General features: G+C 59.6%; 1 protein-coding gene across 2 annotated transcripts in view; it reads left to right on the plus strand.

Annotated features, from left to right (window-relative positions):
• The first annotated feature begins 305 nt into the window (after positions 1–305).
• The window catches only part of ADGRL1 (adhesion G protein-coupled receptor L1), a 45,455-nt gene continuing 25,765 nt past the window's right edge, over positions 306–19,995 (plus strand). For both annotated transcript variants that reach the window (XM_060007854.1, XM_060007855.1), the window contains exons 1-2: positions 306–1,094; positions 17,139–17,302. In XM_060007854.1, coding sequence (XP_059863837.1) covers positions 17,233–17,302 — 70 coding nt within the window. In that variant the 5' untranslated portion in view covers positions 306–1,094; positions 17,139–17,232. The remainder of the gene's footprint in view (positions 1,095–17,138; positions 17,303–19,995) is intronic.

Here is a 19,995-nt window from a genome sequence, read left to right on the forward strand (position 1 = left end):
CCCCTCACCGGGCTCGGCGCCTTTCCGTTACTTCGCTACGGGCAAAATCCGCTCCGGGTCTTCCTTGAGCTTGTCTCCCCTCCCCCACTTCCCGTTCCAACGCCGGGATCCAGCTCGTCTCCTTCCCTCTCCCCGTTTTTCCGGAGGGGCTAGAGGGGGTGAAGGGGAGTAAAATCCATCCCGGGTTTTCGGGCCGGCCCCTGGTGCGCTCGGGCAGGTTGCTGCGGCCGGTCCTGGGCGGCGGCTCCGCGCCGCGTTTTATGCGCGCCCGCGCCCGCGCCCCCCTCCTGGAGCTGGTGCGCCGGAGAGAGGGGTGAGCAGGCGGCTTGTCATTGCTGGTGCCCGGCGCCGGCTCTGTCCGCGCGTCCTGCGGTGCCCACGGGCCCGGCTGGGCGCCCCCCCTTCAGCCACCCCGGGGGCGCGACACCGCCTCGCCTGCCTACAGCCGCGCCCCCCCTCAAGCTCCGCGGCGCCCGCCCCCTATCCGAGCCCCCTGCGGCCACTGCGGGGAGCCCGAGCCGTCGGCGCGGGAGCTGTAGTCGCTGCGGCGCCCCCGCCCCGCCGTCTGCCGAGAAGGCCCCGGCGGATGGGGCCCCGCGGGCCCCGGAGCGGCGCCGCCGGGCGGCGGGGGGCTGCAGGGGCGCCCCAGCTGCCCCGTTAACCCCTCGGCTGCCACCGTCGGAGGGGGCTGGGAAGTCGCCTGGGCGCACACGTGCAGCCTCCGTCGGGGCCGCGGAGCTGCGGGGGAGATGCGGGCAGCTGCTAGCGCCTCTTCGGGGGGCTCCGCCTCGCCCCAGCCCCCGGAGCTTTGACACCGCCCCCGCTCCGCCGCCTCCCTCCTTGGGAGGGGCGCGGACCCGGTCGCCCCCAGCCCCGAGTCTCCGCTGCCGCGAGGGGGCCGCCTTTGGAACTGTGTAATCCGCTTTTTTTTTTTTTAATTTTAATTTTTGTTTGGTGGCGGTGGTGCTGGGCCCCGCCAACCCTCGCCCGTTTAACCCCCGCCCCGGTTCCGGGAGATGTGCCGGGCGGGGGGCCTGGGTTCGCGGAGCCGCAGGAGAGACGCGCAAAGCCGACCCCGGAGCGGCGCTGGACAGGTGAGTGTCTGCGGGCCCAGGGCGAGGGGGACGCCGTACCTGGGCCAGGTGTGTGGGCCGAGGTAGGGAGGGTGGGAGCCGGGGCCTGTGCTAGCCGGGAAGGGGGAGGGGATGCTGGAGCCGCGGGCCACCGCACAGGAGCGCGAGGAGAATCGAGGGCGGCCTGCACCTCACCCGCACCGGCCAGGGGACCGGGAGGGGCAGCCCCCATGGAGTGTCGGGGGTGCGGATGCGCGGCCGCGGGGTGCCCGGTGGGGGGAGGGGACCGCGAGTGTGCCCGCGCGTGGCTGCGTGTGCCCGCGCGCGCGCCAGCCTTTGTGGGGAAGCGGCGCGGCGGTGCCTGCGTGTCCCCGGTGCGTGTGCGCGCGGGTGCTTGGCGCCCTGTTTGTGTAGGTGTTTGGGTGTGAGCGGAGAGGGTGCGTGTGCGCGCCGCGCGCGGGCCCCGGCCCCCAGGGGAGCCGCGTTGGGGGCTGGCACCGCAGGATGCCGGGCTGGGGGGTGTTTTTCTCTGGGAGGCAGAGGCGCGGGGGATGGGGAGGGGTCTGTCTGGGTGTCTGGCCGGCTGTAGCCACCGAGAGCATCTTCCCTCCGCGGTACCCGGTTAAGCGTGGGAAGCTGTTGGGTTTAATCCACCCGGATTCGGGCTTTGAGAGCAAGCCCTCCCTCCCTCCCAGGTGTTCACTGGGTAAAGCCTGGGGGTTTCAACTGTCATCTTTCCATCTGAGGGTCCTGTGACCGGAGTCCGTGCAGAAGAGGGTGGGCAGCGCTGTGTGTGCTCCAGCCCTGGCCAAAAAGTGGCCCCACAGGCATTTCTCCAGTGCACCTCTGGCACCCATCTGAAGACAGCCAGCCCCCTGCTTGCACACAGCCCGCACGCACATCCCTGTCCCTAGTCTCCCAGTCTCGGTCAGCACCCAGCCCCATCCCTACCCAGCGCCTCACTGTACCTTCCCCCGCAGTCCACTCCTCCCTCCCCCACCTCTCCCCCCCACAGTCATGGCAGCTGCGTGGGTGTCCCTCCGTCCCAGCCTTGAGAACAGGGCCCCCTTTCCTCCCGGCTTCTGCAGGACCCAAGGCCTGGGTTCCGCTGCCCACCTCCAAACATGTGGTGTGCAGGGGGAAGCAGGGGGAGGGGCTCAAAATGGCTACCAAGATGGCTGGTTGTCTCTCCGCCTCTTTCTCTTTCTCTCCCTCTCTCTGCTTGCCCTGTTCTCTTAGCTGCTTCAGGAGTCATCGAGGAGACGGGGTTGGAGTGTGAGGATAGGTGTGGGGTACTACGCTTGAGAGTGGCTATCTGCTCTGGGCCTGTGGATCTCAATCCTCCTTGGGGAGAGGCCGTTGATCTCTGCTCCCCTCTCCAGCACCCAAGGACCGGCATAAGCCTGTAACCTGACCCCAGTCCCAACTCCTTCACCCTGGCTAGCAGCCTGGGGGGCTCCCTGCCCTCCACGTGGTCTCCTAGGCCTGATGCCCTGAATCGGTCATCGGGGTGTCAGGGTGCCCCACGGAGGGTCCCCGTCTCTCATCCTCTCCATCTGCTCCATGGCCAGGGGCTCAGGACTCCGGGTCGGCCTGGGTCAGGCCCCAGCTCTGGGGGCAGGTGACTTCTCCTTCCTCCCCACTCCCCTCCCGCTAATGCCAAATGTATTGCTTAAAAGTAGGATGAAAACAGGGAGACTAAGAGAAGGAATACGACTTTCATTGTCATATCGAGAAAGTTATCCGTGATCTTCCTAACTAGCAATTTGCCTGCCATGCTGTTCAGAACTGACTTGCCCATTAATTACAGAGATGAAAAAATCATCTGGAAAGCAGAAAAGGGAACCAATTCGATCCCTGGCTGGCAACAGTGGCCCCCACGCACCGAGCACATACGTGTGTGCTCACATGTGAGTGCCCGGCCCCTCTGCTGGCATTGCCACCTTCTTCTTCCTCATTGGCCTCCCACGGGGCCTTAGCTCACCCCATGCGTGTTACTCCTGCTCTCCAGTGCCCTACCAGGCCCTCCCTCGCTCCAGGGGGTGCCCATCCCAACATCCACTCGTGGGGAGCTGGCCTAAGGCAGGCTCACCCGTGCTATGTCTGCCCTTGGACGTGGAGACGATGCCCGGGGTTGGGGGAGGGCAGGTAGCTGGGGACCAGCGCATCTGGGCTGTGGGGCCTGCAGGGAGGAGGTGGAACGCAGGAGACTCGAAGCCTGGTTTCTATTCTCAGCCTGCCCTGGGGAGCCTCTTCTCCTGGGGGGGCCCAAGGAGGACCCTGCCGGCCAGTGGGGGAGGGGCCAGCGGGCGCCCTGGCCGCTCTGGAGTCTGTTCGCATCAAGCGATCTGGTCCCGGCCTGGGGTCCACCTGCATGTGCGGGGCTGCCTGCTGCCTGCGCCTGGCATCTGCGTCCTCCCTGGGTGCCCAGGCTGGCAGGAGAGAGTGTGGCGCTTCAGCCCCAGCCTGGGCATCTGGGGGTGGGGGTGCCGATCCCAGGAGGCTGTGCTGCTTGGCCCCAGAATGGGTGCCCGTGATGGAGAACAGGAGGAGAGGGATCCCCGATGTCCCCACCCTCTGGCCACGGGGAGCTGAAGTTTTCAGTCTCTGCCCCCTCCTACCTCTCCAGCCAGACGTGTGGCCAAGGACACACAGGAGGCTCTGGTTTCTGTGTGGGCTCCTCTCGAGGATTCAATTTCCAGACGCCAGACATTTCCCCTCCTCCAGACCCTCCAGGGAGGCGGGGGGCGGGGTGGGGGGGATGCTCTGAGATGGGGGTTCCCTGGGTCCGGAGCTGGACCTGACCGCACCGGCACGCCTCCCAGCTCTCGCCTCGGCCACCCTGATGAAACAGAAAGTGGGGTCCCAGGCGGGAGGGGGCCGCTGAACAGAGGTCTGGAAGTGGCTCCCACTGCCCCTGGAATCCAGTCCTCTGTTAACACATCTGTCCGCACCTGTGTGTACCCGTTCTGTGTGATTGGGATGGTGACCTGGACGAGCCTGTGTGCAGCCGGCCACGTGTCCGACAGGCTGGTCCTGTGTTCGTAAGGGTCTCCTCTGTACTCGTGTTTGTGAGTTTTGCAGAGGGGCCGGCAGTGTGTGTGTGCGTGTGCGTGCGTGTGTGTGTGTGTGTGTTTCCGTGTGTGAGCAGCTCTCTGCATCTTGTGGGCCCCTGCAGGCATGCTCCCAGGTGTATGTATGTAGGGCTCCTTGGAGCGAGGCTGGGTGCACCTTTTCATGAAATCTGTGGGTATTTGCCAAGTGTCTTTTCACTAGGCGCTGTGCTGGGGACGCCGTGGGGACAGTGCCCCAGCCCTGTCCTCAGGGAGCACACAGTCCGGTGACAAAAGCGATTTCAGTCAAGGGGCTCCTGTTGTAGCAGTGGGGGAGAAGGCTTGTGTCTCCCCATCCAGAAGGGCCAGAGTCCCAGCTGGGGAGAGGCAGCCCTTGACTCGGAAAACAGCAGCCCCTGCGTCTTGGCACCACAGCACATCCCAATCCCGTGGGGTGTCCTGTGGTCCAAACCTGCATGACCTTCCCTGTCACCTCTTCCCCCTCACCCGCTCTCTCCTCACCGCTCCTAAACGCAGTCCTACCCCAGGACCTTTGCAATGGCCGCTCCTTCACTTGGACCCCTCAGCCAGACATCTGCAAAGACTTTGTTCCCTCACCCGCTTCAGATGTCACCTCCTCAGTAACCTTTACCCATGCAACCTGTTTAAAATTGCAGCCTCCCACCCGCCTCCTGACTTGCCGTCGCGCGGACGGCTTTTCGCACACTCTGTGATTTCCCGATATATAGTGCCTGTTTATCGTCTGTCTCCCCGACCAGGATCCAAGTGCTCAGGGAATTTGTTACTTGGTTTGCTTTCAGATGTCAGGTGCCTAGACTTATGCCTGGCCCACAGTAGGCGCTCAAGAACTCTTAGCTGAGTAAGTGGGAGGGGGCCTCTCAAAGGACTGGAGACCCCCAGGGGACTCCCCCCAGGCTTTGCACAGTGAGGGCTCCCCATCGACCCCGGTCCCTTTGGGGGATCCAGGGCTACCCACCAGGGGCCAGACCAGGCCAGCTCTGCACCTGTCCCATGAAGACACCTGTGCGGCCTCTCCCTGAGGTGGCCTCATGGGTGCCCTTGTGTGTGAGGGTATCAGTGTGGGCAGGCGGCTCCCCTGCAGGGCTGCATGCATATAGGGTTTAGAGCCTGGAGGGTAATGTGGGGCCCCCCTGCCCTTGCCAGGGGTAGGAGTGCCATGGTCAAGGACTGAGCAACCCCTCCTTTGTGGGAACACTAACCCAGGCTCTCTCTCACGCCGCACCCTTGTTTCAGTGGTCTGTCCCGGCGCTGGGGAATTAGCCAAGTAGAAGCCCCCCTGCCACCCTCTCCCCAACTCCAAAATTTGGGGAAGATAAAAATTGCAATAAATAGATACCCAGGCTAAAAATAGCCTTGCCCACCCCCCCAAAGCTAAAAATAGCCAGGGCCTCTCCCTCAGAGGCTAAAAATACCCGGTGGGCCAGGCAGCCAGGTGGTTACTCCTGTCCAGGATGGGGGAGGTGGTGCAGACAGTTGAGGGACCCCAGGCAGGGTCTCCCAGCTGTGGCGTTCCTGACGCTGGGGCTGTGTCATTCTTGGCAGGGAGAGTGACCTGTGCCTCCTAGGACATTTTAGCATCCCTAGCCTCAACCCTCTAGATACCAGGAGCATCCCCCCCGCCCCCCACCCCCGCCAGTTGTGACACCTAAAAACGTCTCCAGACATTGCCAAACAGCCTGGGAGGAGGAGCAAAATTGTGCGCCCTCCCAGGTGAGTAGCACTGCTCTAGATTGGGGTCGGCAGAGTCCCCCTGTGAAGACCCAGACAGCAAGTACTGGAGACTTTGGTGGGCTTACCAGTCTTCTTCTCCCTCTTCTTCTCAACCCTTTGAAAGTGGCAAAACCATTTTTAGCCCGTTGGCTGTGGGCAGTGTCCAGGCCATAGGTACCCAACCCCCACCCTGGAGCACCACCACCCTCCCGCCCCATTGCCCCTGGTGGTGGAGGTCAGGGCATCCTTGGATGTACCCTCATCAGCAGAGGGACAGCCCCACTGGGGGCAAGTCTGGTGCTGTCTGTCCCTTTCACCTCCTCCCACTCCCCTGCGCTCGCTCCCTCACTGGTTCTCAAACATGGCAGGCCCCGGCCAGCCCCAGGGCCTTTGCACGAGTCTTCTCCTCCCTGGGCACCTCTGTGGCTCCTCCCTCAGCTTTCCAGAGCTTTGCTGACATGCCCAGCCTTTCCCCATCACCGTGTTTAAGATTGCATGACACCCACACACACACGTACACACAACACTAGTACGTCACGGGATTGATCTCTTTAGTGTTTGTTCTTCGTGTCTGGCTCGTGCATGGTTGTCTCTCCAGCACCTAGATCAGCGCCTGGTACACAGTACGTGCTCTAGAAGAGACGCGTAGGATTGCTGGGTATCACTTCTAAGCTCCATAACCACTGTTGTGAGACTTTCAACCCGTTTCCTTGGGGAAGAGACAATGCAGAGGAGGGAGGTGGGGGGCTCGTCACACAGCCTAAAGTGGGCACAGCTGGGATTTGAACCTAGGGCCCTGAGACCCAGGGCCTCTTCGCTCTTGCCCTGCGGAGCACCGTCTCCCCATCCCTCTGGTCTCTGCCCTTTCGCTGCTAGCCTGGTGGTAGCAGAGGGCCCCAGAGCCTTCTTCCATGCGCTCTGCCTCAGGCCCTGGCTCCCGTGGGAGCCAGCACTGCTCTGCATGCCTGGAGTGAGTGCGAGACTTGTGGCCAGTCAGGGAACACCTTGGGGTGGAAATGGACCACAGGCCACCATGGTACCAACCCACTGTGGCGAGGAGCGTCAGAGAGGTGCCCGGTTGGCCTGCAAGTCAGGGAGAGCTTCCTGGTGGAGGGAGCTTCCCAGCTAAGATCTGGAGGGGAAAGAGGGATAAAGTGGAGGAGAGGGAGAGTTTGTGAGAGGGAGGAACCTGCCCTGAGGTCAGAAAGAAGGGGGTGGCTCCGGGGCGGGGGGGGTGGTGGTGGAAGGAAAGACATTTCCTGGCCGGGTGGGGAGAGAGAATGCCGGTCTTGGGGGCCGAAGGACTGTTTGTGGGTTTGCGTTTCTACCTGTCCACGGGGCTGGGGAGGCCTGTGAAGGGGTCAAGGCCCATGAGACATGGCTGGAATGTTTAGCATGCGCTCCCTCTGGCTTGCTTTGTAGGAGAGAACTGCAGAGGGCGGGTGGGTGGGGCAGGGGTGGGTAGTGGAGAGGCCAGTGTGGGTAGGAGGCCGCCACAGCTGTCAAGGTGAAGGCCCAGGTGGAGGCCTCGAGACATTAGAGGTGGACCCGTGTGGGGCTTTCGAGACAGAGTTGACATGATTTAGTAGATGATAGATTGGAAGGGGAGGGGGAGGGGGAAACTGCAGGTTTCTGGTTCTGACAGCAGTGTGGACCTGGAGAAACAAAGAGGGAGGGGGTGGGAAGCACCCTCTGCTCTCAGCAACACCCCTCCTCACATACACAGTCTGATCTCCCCTTGCCAGCAGGAGTCTGTGAGTACCCGAGTCAGGGCACGTCTTGTCCCCACTCAGAACCTCCACGGCTCCCACCTCACTCCCACAGGCCCTGCTCGCTCTGCCCTGTAAACCCGCCCTCACCTCTTCCCTCTCTCCCCTCACTCACTGGGCCAAAGCCACACTTCAGCACATTCCTACCTCAGGGCCTTTGCATATGCTGTTCCCACTGCCTGGATATGCTTTCTCCAGTACCTAGATGGCTCCCCTCCTTGAGACCTTTGCTAAAATGTTACCACCTTGGCCAGGTGTTCCCCGACCACCCCATCTACATTTGCACCCACGCATACCCCCTCCACTCTCTCTCTCCCCTACAAGCCTACTTTCCTCCAAAGCACTTGTGACCAGGTGGGAGCTAGGTAACTATCCACTGAATGGACAACCTCTTCTATGGGTCTGTTTCGTCTTTGTTCATTAAACAAATTAACAAGAACCCTCTCCTTGCCCGGGGCTGGGCATGCAGCAGAGAGCCAGGCCGACCCACGATGGAACCTTCCCTGGTGGGATAGACTTTCAGCTGCAGAGCCCAAGTCCAATTAGGGGAGTGAAATGTGGAGCCCCAGTGTGCCGCTAGTGTGGGTACAGGAGGGACCAACACAGTCCTGGCAGGCAGAGCCTTTTGGAGGAAGAAGGGACAGAGGGCAGGAGTCCTCTGGGTATGTGAGAGAGAGATGTGGAGGGTGAGGATAGGCCAGAGCAGAGAAGGTGATGAGAAGGTAGCAGGAGACCAGGGCCTGAAATGCCATGTTGAGGCCTCTGAGGCAATAGGGAGCCATGGAGGACTGTAGGCGGGGAGGGATGTGATTGGGTTTTCATTTTGCAAAGATCACGCTGGCTGCAGGGTAGAGATTGGAAGTGGTGGGAGTAGCAGGTAGACGGGGGAGACCGGGGAGGAGGCATCCAGGGAGAAGGGGAGGTTTTGAATGGTCCCACCCCCTGCAGTCCAGCGCCACTTGGCAGCTAGAGTGACCTTTTAAAATTTACAAGACGGACAAACCCCACCCTGTGGCACCGGCATCTAGTGGGAGAGAGATAATAAGCAAGTAAGTAAAACGCGTGGCTGGCATGCTAGCGATGAGGGCCACGTAGAAATAAAGCCAGAGCAGGATGCAAGAGTGCTGGGGCCAGCAGGGCCTCCCAGAGCCAGCAGCGTTTGCCTAAAGACCTGAAGGAGGCAAGGGAGAAGCTCTGCAGCTATCTGGGGAGGAGGGACCGGCCAGTGCAAAGGCCCTGAGAGGGGACTGTGCCTGGTGTTAGTGAGCGAGGGGGAAAGTGTAAAGAGGTGAGGGTAGGGAGGGGACAGGGCAGAGTGTGCAGGGCCTTGTGGGCCGACGAAGGGCTTTGGCTTTTGCTCTGAGTGAGGTGGGAGCCTTGGAAGGTTCTGAACAGAGGAGGGATGTGCCCAGACTCGGGGTGCTCACGGCCGCCCTCTGGTGGCTGTATGTGGAACAGACTGGGCAGCAAGGGTGGAGAGCTGGGAGACAGGGGAGGAGGCGACAGGGCTGGACCAGGGAGGGGACCAAGGAGTCAGGAGAAAGTGAGCAGATTCTGAAGAAGGAGACGCAGGAGCTGCTGTAGGGATGAGAGGAGAAGAGGGGTCCAGGATATCTGTATGGTTCTTGAGCGCCTGGGAGGACTGGGCTGCCCTCTGCTGAGATATGGGTAGATGAGGGGGTGGAGCTGAGGGTTTGGTGGGGACCCTGCCCTCCCTGAGCCCACAGCCTCCTTCCTGAAGGAGGTTATGTGACGGATACTCTCTGGGCACTTGCTCCATCTCTGTGAGGGAAGTCTGTTAGTCCCAGAGTAGGGATGGGGAAATGGGCTCAGAGAGGCCAAGAGCCTGGCCCGAGATCACACAGCAGATTGACACCCAGGAGCCAAGTCCTTGGACCTATCCCAGAGCCTCCTGGTTACCCACTCTGCCATGCCCGGGGGTTTCCTGGAGGAGGTGGGCCTGTGGAGCTGGGCTCTCGGGCTGCTGGGTTTGGGGAAGACAAGGCTGCTTGGGACGGAGCAAGAGGCAGGAAGCTTGTGTTGAGGGGCCCGGAACATTCAGACTCCCACCCACTCAAGCACTGAGGGTTGCCATGGCAACCTCACTCGAGGGCAAGCTAGCAGTGCCTCCCCTCCTCCAGCAGCTGGTTCTTCTCCTATCACCCACCCTCCCCTGCCCCATGCCAGGGCACCTGAGGACAGAGCCTGGGCCGTGTCACCCGGCCCTGGGACCCCACTGCACCCGCCCCTTGACTCGAAACTGATGTGGGGCTCAGGCAAACCCGGAGGCAGGTGTGGGACCCGTGGGCGGCCCACGTGACCTGGGGGTCCGACACACCTGGGGCTCAGAGGGTGGTGGGCCCTGTTTCCCATGGGTTAAATTGGGGCCACTCAAGCCCTCTGAGGCTCGAGGTGGGGACAGACACAGGTGGGGGCTCACCTGACCCCTGTGGGCGTGTCCACTTCTGAGGATGCTTACACAGATGCAGTGGGGGCCCAGAGGAGGGAGCTTTCGAGGGCCCCCAGGTCTCCCGAGCTCCCCATGCTCAGCCTGGGGTTCAAAGACCCCTTGCCAGTCAGGTGCCCCTGGGATCTCACTTTCCTCTTGTGTAAAATGTGGGTATACACTCCCCACCCCCTTACTAAGTTCTTCTGAGCATTAAAGGAGATACAGGCATGCAGTGCTCAGAACGGGGCACAGAGGTGTCAGCCGCTGCCCCTGGCATGGTGGGTGGTTCTGGCAAACTGGACATCCCAGCTGGATCCCCACACCCTGTAGTTGAAAGGCTCCCCTGAAGTTGTGTGGTTCAGGGCCCTGCCCCCATCTCTGCCTCAACTCCCCCGCCACGTGCCCTGACACCCTGTGCGAGTTTGCTAGGGCTGCTGTGACAACATAGCCCAGACTGGGCTCTGACAACAGAAATGTATTATCTCCCAGTTCTAGAGGCCCAGAGTCTAAGATCAAAGTGTCAGCAGGGTTGGTTCCTTCCTCTTCCCTGGCTTCCGGTGGTTTGCCAGCAATCCCTGGCTTGTAGACGCATCACCCCGATCTCTGCTTCCGTCTTCACGTGGCGTTCTCCTTGGTGGTTGGGGGGGGTGTCCAAATATCCCCTTTTTATAAGGACACCAGTCTGATTGAATTAGGGTCCACCCTAATGACCTCATTCATTTTAACTTGACTACCTCTTTATCTCCAAAGAAGATCCCATTCTGAGGTGCTGGGGGATAGGATGCCAGTGTATCTTTTTGGGGGGGGGGGAACACAATTCCATTCATCCCAAGGCCTCAGGGGTAGTCAGGCCTGGGCCTCCCAGGTGGCTCCCACCTCTCCACGTCTGACCTCACCTCCTCGCTTAGGTGAGCACCAGGTAGCAGGTAAAACTCCCCAGGGCCGAGTGGGCATGCCCAGGCCAGGACGAGAGGTGCCCAGTTCCCCCTGCTGCAGCCCCGAGGTGCGGACAGTTCTGGGGGTGCCTGGGGCTTTCTGGAGGAGCTGCTCCAGGGAAGGGGCTTCAGGGAGCAGCAGGCAGCCCATGGGGAACACTTTCTGTGCCCCTGAGGCAATGGTGCCCAGCCTGTGTGGGCCAGGCTTGGGCCCCAGGTCACAGGGCAGACGCCCCGTCCAGCTGCCCCCACCACCATCCTTGTGTTCATCTGGTCAATATTTGTTTGAGGACCTGCTGCACGTCTAGGCACCAAGGGACGGCCTCGGGAGCTTCCATTCTCCGGGGGCTACAAAGGAAATCCACGAGCGGACAAGTCAGATCACATAGCAGTGACGTGATTGGTGGGGATGGTGGTGACAGTTCGGCCCAGGACACTCTGTACTCGCTATGCACCAGGCATGGCCCTGTATGTTTCACGGGTATGAATTCATCTTGTCGTGCAGCTACCCTGTGAGGTAGCCCCATTTTACCAAGAGGAAGATGGAGACATGGGAGGTTATGGGATGGTGGGGACGGGACAAACGGGCACTGAACGCAAGGTGCTACGGTGTGGGGTGGCTGAGGCCCACTCATATCTCTGAGGAGGGGACATGAGCTGAGATCGAAGGGACACAGGCCAAGACTGCATGGTGGGAAGGAGCATGGCTGGAGCAGCGGGAAAGGGGCAAGAGCCGGGTGTGCATGACCTCCTGGGCTGTGGAGTGGGAACCTCGGCAGGGATTTAAGCCGGGGAGCAATGTGTCGAGATTTTTTTTTTTTTTTTCGGCCATGCCTAGCAGCTCGTGGGATCTTAGTTCCTCGAACCTGGGCCCTCGGCAGTGAAAGCACCGAGTCCTAAACACTGGACCACCAGGAAATTCCCGACGTCTTTAAAAAGTCCCTCTGGGGCTTCCCTGGCGGTGCAGTGGTTGAGAGTCCGCCTGCCGATGCAGGGGACACGGGTTCGTGTTCCGGTCCGGGAGGATCCCACATGCCGTGGAGCGGCTGGGCCCGTGAGCCATGGCCGCTGAGCCTGCGCGTCCACAGCCTGTGCTCCGCAACGGGAGAGGCCACAACAGTGAGAGGCCCGCGTACCGCAAAAAAAAAAAAAAAAAAAAAAAAAGTCCCTCTGTGGAAACAACCTAAGTGTCCATCAGTGATGAATGGATAGGGAATTGCCTGGCGGGCCAGTGGTTAGGACTGCTTGCTTTCACTGCCGAGGGCATGGGTTCAATCCCTGGTCAGGAAACTAAGATCCCGCAAGCTGCCCAGTGCGGCCAAAACAAAAACCGAAAACTTTGACATCTACACACTACTACATATAAAATAGATAACTACTAAGGACCCTGTATAGCACAGGGAACTTTACCCAATGCTCTGTAATGGCCTATATGGGAAAAGACTCTAAAAAAGAGTGGATACAGGTATAGATGATTCACTTTGCGGTACACCTGAAATTAGCACAACATCGTAAATCAACTATACTCCAATAAAAAATTTTTAGGACTTCCCTGGTGGCGCAGTGGTTGAGAATCCACCTGCCAATGCAGAGGACACAGGTCCGATCCCTGGTCCGGGAAGATCCCACATTGCCGCGGAGCAGCTAAGCCCGTGCGCCACAACTACTGAAGCCCGTGGCACCGGGAGCCCGTGCTCTGCAACAAGAGAAGCCACCGCAGTGAGAAGCACGTGCACCAGAACTAGAGAAAGCCTGTGCGCAGCGACAAAGACCCAACACAGCCCCCAAGAAATTTTTTTTTAATTTTTTTTTTTTAATGATGAATGGGTAAATGAAATGTGGTCCGGCTGTACAGTGGAATATTACTCAGCCAGAAAGAGGAATAACTGACACAGGCTACAACACAGGTGAACCTCAAAGACATTTTGCTGAGTGAAAGAAGCCACACACAAAAGGCCACAGACGGTGTGGGGATGAGCCAAAAAGTCCATTCGCATTTTTCCATAACTTCTTATGGAAAAACCCAACCGAACTTTTTGGCCAACACGATATGACTCCATGCATATGAGATGCCCAGAACAGGCAAATGCTTAGAGACAGAAAGTAGATGAGTGGTCGCCGGGGCCTGAGGGGAGAGGGGAGAGGGAGTTCTTGATTAACGGGGTACCAAGTTTCCGTTTGGGGTGATACAAACGTTTTGGAAATAGATTGCAATGGTTGTGGCACAGCATTGAGAATGCAGTTAATGCCACTGAATTCTATACTTAAAAACCGTTAAATGATGAGTTTTATGTTACACCCACACACCCACACACACACACACACGCACATATATATATATATATATATATAAAATACCATAATTTTTTTAAAGATCCTTCTGGGTGCCAGTGGCAGGTGAGGGGAGGTGGGGGGAGCCTGGGCTGCAGGAGTGAGAGGGGCTGGAGGGCTGCTGGGAAGAGGTCAGGGCCGTTTGGCAGAGATGGTGATGCCCAGGTCTGGAGGGGGGCTGCCGTGGATGGACAGGTGGATGCTGGGGTGTTCTGGAGATGCAGACCCAGGACTTACTCCTGAACTGGCTGTGGGGGCGAGGGAAAGAGGAACCCAAGATTTTGACGCCTGGGGTTTTGGCCTAAGGACCTGGGAGGAGGGGGGGGACCAGGCACTGAAATGGGGGACTGTGTCCAGTGTGGTCAGGCTCCAGATGCCTTGGAGACCCAGATGGAGGTGTAGACATGAGGAGAGAGGCGGGGCTGGGACACAGATGTGGCAGTCGTCCCGGTACAGATGGTGTCTAAAGACATGAGACTGGTTGGATCCCTGAGGCGGGGTGTGGACGGGCAAGAGGCCTGGGGTCCTGGGGTCCCGGGGTGCAGCCTGGGAGGAGGAGAGGAGCCGCCTCCTTCAGATGGATCCTCCCCGTGCCCTGACTCTCGCTGTGCTGTGACAGCACCCTCTGATGGGTCCCTTGCCGGTCTACCGTGTGTGTAGACTGTTGTCCTTACCAGAACCCTGCAGATTCGAGGTTGCGAGGGAACTGGGGGCATGAGTGGGGAGGACCCGCTCAGGGTCACGGGGCATGACATGGCAGGGTCCAGACCTACATTGGCCTGCTGCCCCCAGAGCCTGGCATCCAGCAGCCTCTCGAGCATTAACCAGACGCTAACCAGTTTAACTCCCTAAGGGAGAGCCAGGGAGGAGATGCTAACCAGTTTAACTCTCTCGGGGAGAGTCAGGGAGGGGAGCAGCCATCAGCCTAGGGTCAGTCCCCCACCCCCTGCATCTGACCATGGCTGGAAGATGGGGTGCAGGAGAAATGAAGTGGTGAAGGATGCCCCCCCCCAAACCATGTAAAATTGTAAAGTGCTATGAAATGAACCAAAACCCATCAAAGGCCGTATCTGGACAGGGTTGCGGGATAAGAGACAGTTGTGGGCTGAGGAAGTAGAGGGGGCAGTTTTCCTGAAGGCTGGGCGCTGGGGAGGGTGCAGAGAGCTGCTGCGGGTCAGGGGCGGGGAACAGGGCTGCAGGGCTGCCCTGTGAAACTACCTTCCCGTTTCACGTGAGACGAGACAGGCCTGGAGGGAGGGATGTCCTGCCCCATGAGCGAGCTGCCTTAATCTTTCTTGAGAACCTGTGCCGAGTCCCTGGCCTCAAGTTGCCCATGGTCTAGTGGGGAAGGTAATTTATAGAATGTAATTTCAGGTGCCGTGAATTTAAAATGGGGCTAAGGAATTCCCTGGCGGTCCAGGGGTTAGGACTCCGTGCTTCCATTGCAGGGGGTAAGGATTCGATCCCTGGTTGGGGAACTAAGACCCTGCATGCTGCGCGGCGTAGCCAAGAAACAAACAAACAAGAACGGAGCTGAAGGATGGCAAGTGAGGGTGGCGGGAGCGGTTAGGGTGGTCAGGGTAGGTCACTCTTCTGGGGTGACCTTGAGGTTGAGCCCTGAATGGTGAGAAGCTCCAGCAGGCGTTTGGGGATGCTGGGAGAGCACTCCAAGCAGAGGAGCAGCCCAGGCAAGGGCTCGGGCTGGAAGGAAGCTGGAGCTTCTAGGAACGGGCAGTGGGTAGGCTAGAGAGCATGGTGTTGCTGGGTCACCAGCGGCCTCTAGGCCCTGATGAGGAACAGAGACCCCAGGGGAGGGCAGAGTGGGAGGTTAATACTCGGATTTACATCATTAAATGGTCCCTTAGCACTGAGTGGAAGGCATGCGTGGAGGCAGGGAGGCTGGGAGGAGGAGGCCAGGGCAGGCGTCCAGATGCAGCAGGATGGTGGCTTGGTCCTGGTGGTGGCTCTGAGGGCCAGAAGTGGGCAGGTCGGTGACATACTTTGGAGGCAGAGCCCGTGGGACTTGCTGATGGAGTTTATGAAGGGGAGGGGAGGAGAGGAGTCAGGAATTGAGGAGGATTCCTAGGTTTGGGTTCTGAGATTCATTCAACAAACATTCATTGCTGTGTCAGGCCTGTTCTAGAAGCAGGAGCAAGACAAAGGAATTCAACGATGTCACTGCCCGGTGCAGGGGCCCTTCCATAAAAGGGAGAAATATTTACCTTTGAACGAAGGCCCAAAGGGGGTGAGGGAGCAGAGGAAGAGACCATGTGAATAAAGGGTGGACAGAAGATACATGCAGAGGAAGTGACAAGTGCAAAGGCCCTGGGGCAGGAGCTGGTGTGGTTGAGGAATAGCAGGAGTGGCTGGAGCAGAGGTGGGGACAGGGAATTACCTGGACTGGCGGATAGGCTTTCATTTTGTGGCGGAGGGGAAACAGTAGTCGGGGTTCTTTTGAGAGATTCCAAACTGGAAATAAGGGATTTGGAAAGTATTGGCTGGTCGGTGGTGTTGAGCCCGTAGGACAGGCTGGGGTGACGGTGGGAGAGGACAGACCACACTGGAGGACCGGTTAAAACACAGGTGCTGGGGAATTCCTTGTCGGTCCAGCGGTTAAGACTCTGTACTTCCACTTCAGGGGGCACGGGTTCGATCCCTGTTTGGGGAACTAAGATCCCACGTGCTGCGCCGGCGCGGTCAAAACGCGAACAAACAAGAAAGCATGGGGTGCTGACCCTCCTCAGAGAATGTGCATTTCTAGCAAGTTCCTGGCCAGGCTGCTGCCCCTGGGCTGGGGCCATATCGGAGAACCGGGGTGTAGATAAAGCAAAGGACTAAAAGTAAAGATCTGGGTGTCCAGTCTCGAGAGGATCCAGGGGAGACGGAGGCAGTGAGAAGAGGAGAGGACATGAGGGAGAAGAAGTGGATCAGAACCCGGCTCTGCTGTGCCTGAGGATGGGCAGACGGGGTGGGGTTGGAGAGAATTGCGGGGGTCGCCACACAACTTTCACCCCTCCTTCACCCTCCCTGGCCCCCCAGGGGCTGCACCCACCCCTCACCCTGCCTGCTTGTCTCTAGCTTACTCTGAAGGTTCCCCCTGAGAGGAAAGAGGGGACTCAGTCATCCCTGGTCCCTGATCTGTGGCACCAGCCAGCCGGATTCTAATTAGCTACCAGAGCCAGAGAAACGGGAAGCAGGGGACCAGGGGTGGGGACCTGGATTCCTGCCCGAGACCCAGAGGCCGCAAGCTACGGCCAAGACGCCTGGGTCCCCCACCCTGGACGCTGTGGTGGGTGAGAAAGCTGGGGTGGGGGAGACGAACAGGCAGGGTCTTGATTTCGGGTCGGGGAAGAGGCTTCCAGAGGGCTTTCCTCCTCCGTGATGGAGGGTCTGAGCCTGCCTGGGTTCAGGTGGGCCCTTCATAGCTGTGACAGCCTGAAGCGTTGCCCCAGCCACCCGAGGGGGGCTGTCAGACACCAGGAGGTGCTTCCAGGAGGTCCAAGATGCCCAGATGGGTGGGTCCATCCGTTGGGGTGGGAGTGGAGGGTGCAGTATAAGCCAGAGGCCTTGGAAGGGGTCAGCCTCTGGCCCAAGGGTGCAGCTTCTGTCAGATACGGCTGGCTCGGGCGGGTTCCATCGCCCAGCCCCTCCTGGGGCTGCAGGATGGAAGCCCTCAGCCACCAGCAGGAGGAGAGGGGACCGGCCCAAACACCCCTCCTACTAGGCCCGCTGGGGGTCGGCCGCGGCCCCCACCTCACTCTTCCTGTCCTCCCCAGACTGGTGGGCCAGGCCGTGGTACCCACCTGGTGATGCGGGGCGAGGCCGCCCGCACAGGCCACTGAGAGCCCCGGACGCGCCCCAGCCGCCACCATGGCCCGCCTGGCCGCCGTGCTCTGGAGTCTCTGCGTCACTGCCGTCCTGGTCACCTCGGCCACCCAAGGTAGGTGCTGCTGGGGCTGGGGAGGGGCCGTACCTGCAAATCCCCGCCAGGAGGGCAGATAAAACAGTGAAATACCTCCCGAGCACTCGGTACAGTACCCGCTTCAGACCACCCAGAACCAGGCCAGAGGAAGACTTGGGGATCATGCCCCCTAGCACCACCAAGGGGTCCCCAGATCAGCCCCTCACCCCCCAACCCAGAGCACCAGGGTCCATCCCGCCAGGGGTCCTAGAGCCTGGGATTCGGGATGTGGCCTCCCGGGACCGGGACAGGCCTTCCTGGTGAGCCGATGCTCTTCTGTCTTGTGTGTGTCTCTCTCAGTGTGATTACATCTCCGAGGCTCTCGCTGGGAAGAAGGTTTAATTAAAGCATGCCCGCTGACGTTTATTTAAAAACAACTAATTACCCGGCTCGGCCCTATGCCGTTCCCGGGATCCTGCACACACCACAATTAGTGCCCCGAGCCTGCCCGCCCACCCTCACCGATTACTCAATTACAATCCCCATGGTGGGCCCAGGCGGGGGCAAAGGCAGGGCGGGAAGAGAGGAGGCCCGCTAGCCTCACCCTCGCCCTGGCTGTGCCCCCTGCCTGCCCCTCCCAGCCCTGTCTGGAGGGCACTCATGGTGGACCCTGCTCCCCATGGCTGCCTCATACAGCCCCACCCTCCGGGGAGCCACAGAGGTGAAGGGGGCATTGTTCAGCCGTGTCACAGGGCCTTGGCACTGCTCCAGCCAGCTGGCACCCTCCCCTCCCCCAGCACCCATGTTCTCTACCTATCCAGGTCCTGCCCCACAGCGCCAGCTGGCCTGCGAGGGGCTGCTTCCACCCCCAGACCCATCCAAGCCAGCCCTCCACCCCCGGCCTCCTTCCCGGGCCCAGGAAGGGCTAAAATTAGCTGCGGAAGCAGATGATGCTAGAGGAACGCATGTAAAACTTTCCCGCAAGTGGGACTTAACTCATCCCAAAATACCCCGAGGGCCTAGCTGCCAACCCCATTGGGCCCCCAGGTGGCATTGGAGGCACTAGATCTGGAAAAAGGGGCCCATTTGGCCCTGCTGCCATCATGCACTGGTGCCTTCTCTTCATCTACAAGTGACAGTCCCCACATTGGAGCCCAGGGCCACTCTGTGCATCCCCCCTTCTCTCTGACACCCTGCAAGGCTTGGTTGGGACCAGTGTCCAAGAAGGTGGCTGCCCCAGCAGGCATGGACGGTACTGAGCCCACTCTGTCCAACAGAGACTAGCTGCCTTGATCATCTGAATGATAATAGTAATCAGTGGCTTGCCTTCTCACTATGTACCGTGTGCACTGCAACCCTCTGCATGGATCTATGAGATAGGCGTTATCAGCTCCTTAGGGAAAGAAACGGGGGCACAGAGGTGGTCAGTGACTGGACGAGGCCACCAGCCAGGAAGTGGCCAAGCTGGGATTTAAACCCCAGCCAGGGACTTCCCTGGTGACGCAGTGGTTAGGAATCCGCCTGCCAAGGCAGGGGACACAGGTTTGAGCCCTGGTCCGGGAAGATCCCACATGCCGCAGAGCAACAAAGCCCATGCGCCACAACTACTGAGCCTACGCTCTAGAGCCTGCGTGCCACAACTACTGAGCCCATGTGCCACAACTACTGAAGCCCGCGCGCCTAGGGCCCGTGCTCCACAACAAGTGAAGCCACCACAATGAGAAGCCTGCGCACCCCAACGAAGAGTAGCCCCCACTCACCGCAACTAGAGAAATCCCGCGCACAGCCACGAAGACCCAACGCAGCCAAAAATAAATAAATAAATTTATACAAATAAATAAACAAACACACAAACCCTGGCCATCTGGCTCCTGAGTCCCAGCTCTCAGTCTCCGAATGGCATGGGATGGAGACTGACGTGTGACAATGCAACCCCTCTGAGAGCAGGGCATGCCCATGGCAAGTTCTTTCATTGTCATGGCAACCCTGGGAGGTTTCCTAGGTGAAAGCAAGGAGGCCCCTCCCTGTGACGTCCTCCCGGAGCACAGCACCATGCACAGCACCTCCTTCAAGAACATTTTCTAGCACGGAATCCTCCCAGTACAGCCCTGGGCTGTGGTGGCCCATTTTACAGATCCAGAAACTGAGGCCTGGTGAGGCTCCAGCAGTGGCTGTCCAGGCTGTAGTGTGCATCAGAACCACTGGTGGGTGTATCCATCCAAAGGCTCCTGGTTTCATCCCCAAGATTCTGATTCAGCAGGCCTGGGTCGGGGGGCCCAGAATCTACATTCTGAACATGATGGGTACGCTGCTGATTCCTGGGACACACCAGGAGAAGCCCTGGTCCAAAGGACACACCTGGTCTGTCAGCTGGGAAGTGGCAAAGCCAGACTCTGTGGTTTCTTCCAGAACATGAGCGTGTTCCCTCCCGCACCATCTCTGGACCTTGCATGGGGTGATGTGAAGTTAGGGAAGTGCACCAGGCCACCCTTACCTCTGACACTAACTGCGAGTTTGGGGGTCCCCCAGACCACCCCCAGCTTTGATGATTTGCCTGAACGATTCACGGAATTCAGAAACACCATTATACTCGTGGTTATAGTTTATTACAGTGAACAGATACAGATTAAAATCAGCCAAGAGAGGGCTTCCCTGGTGGCGCAGTGGTTGGGAGTCCACCTGCCGATGCAGGGGACGCGGGTTCGTGCCCCGGTCCGGGAAGATCCCACGTG

This window comes from Delphinus delphis, chromosome 3 (assembly GCF_949987515.2).
Source record: "Delphinus delphis chromosome 3, mDelDel1.2, whole genome shotgun sequence".
In the NCBI taxonomy this organism is placed as follows: Eukaryota; Metazoa; Chordata; class Mammalia; order Artiodactyla; family Delphinidae; genus Delphinus; species Delphinus delphis.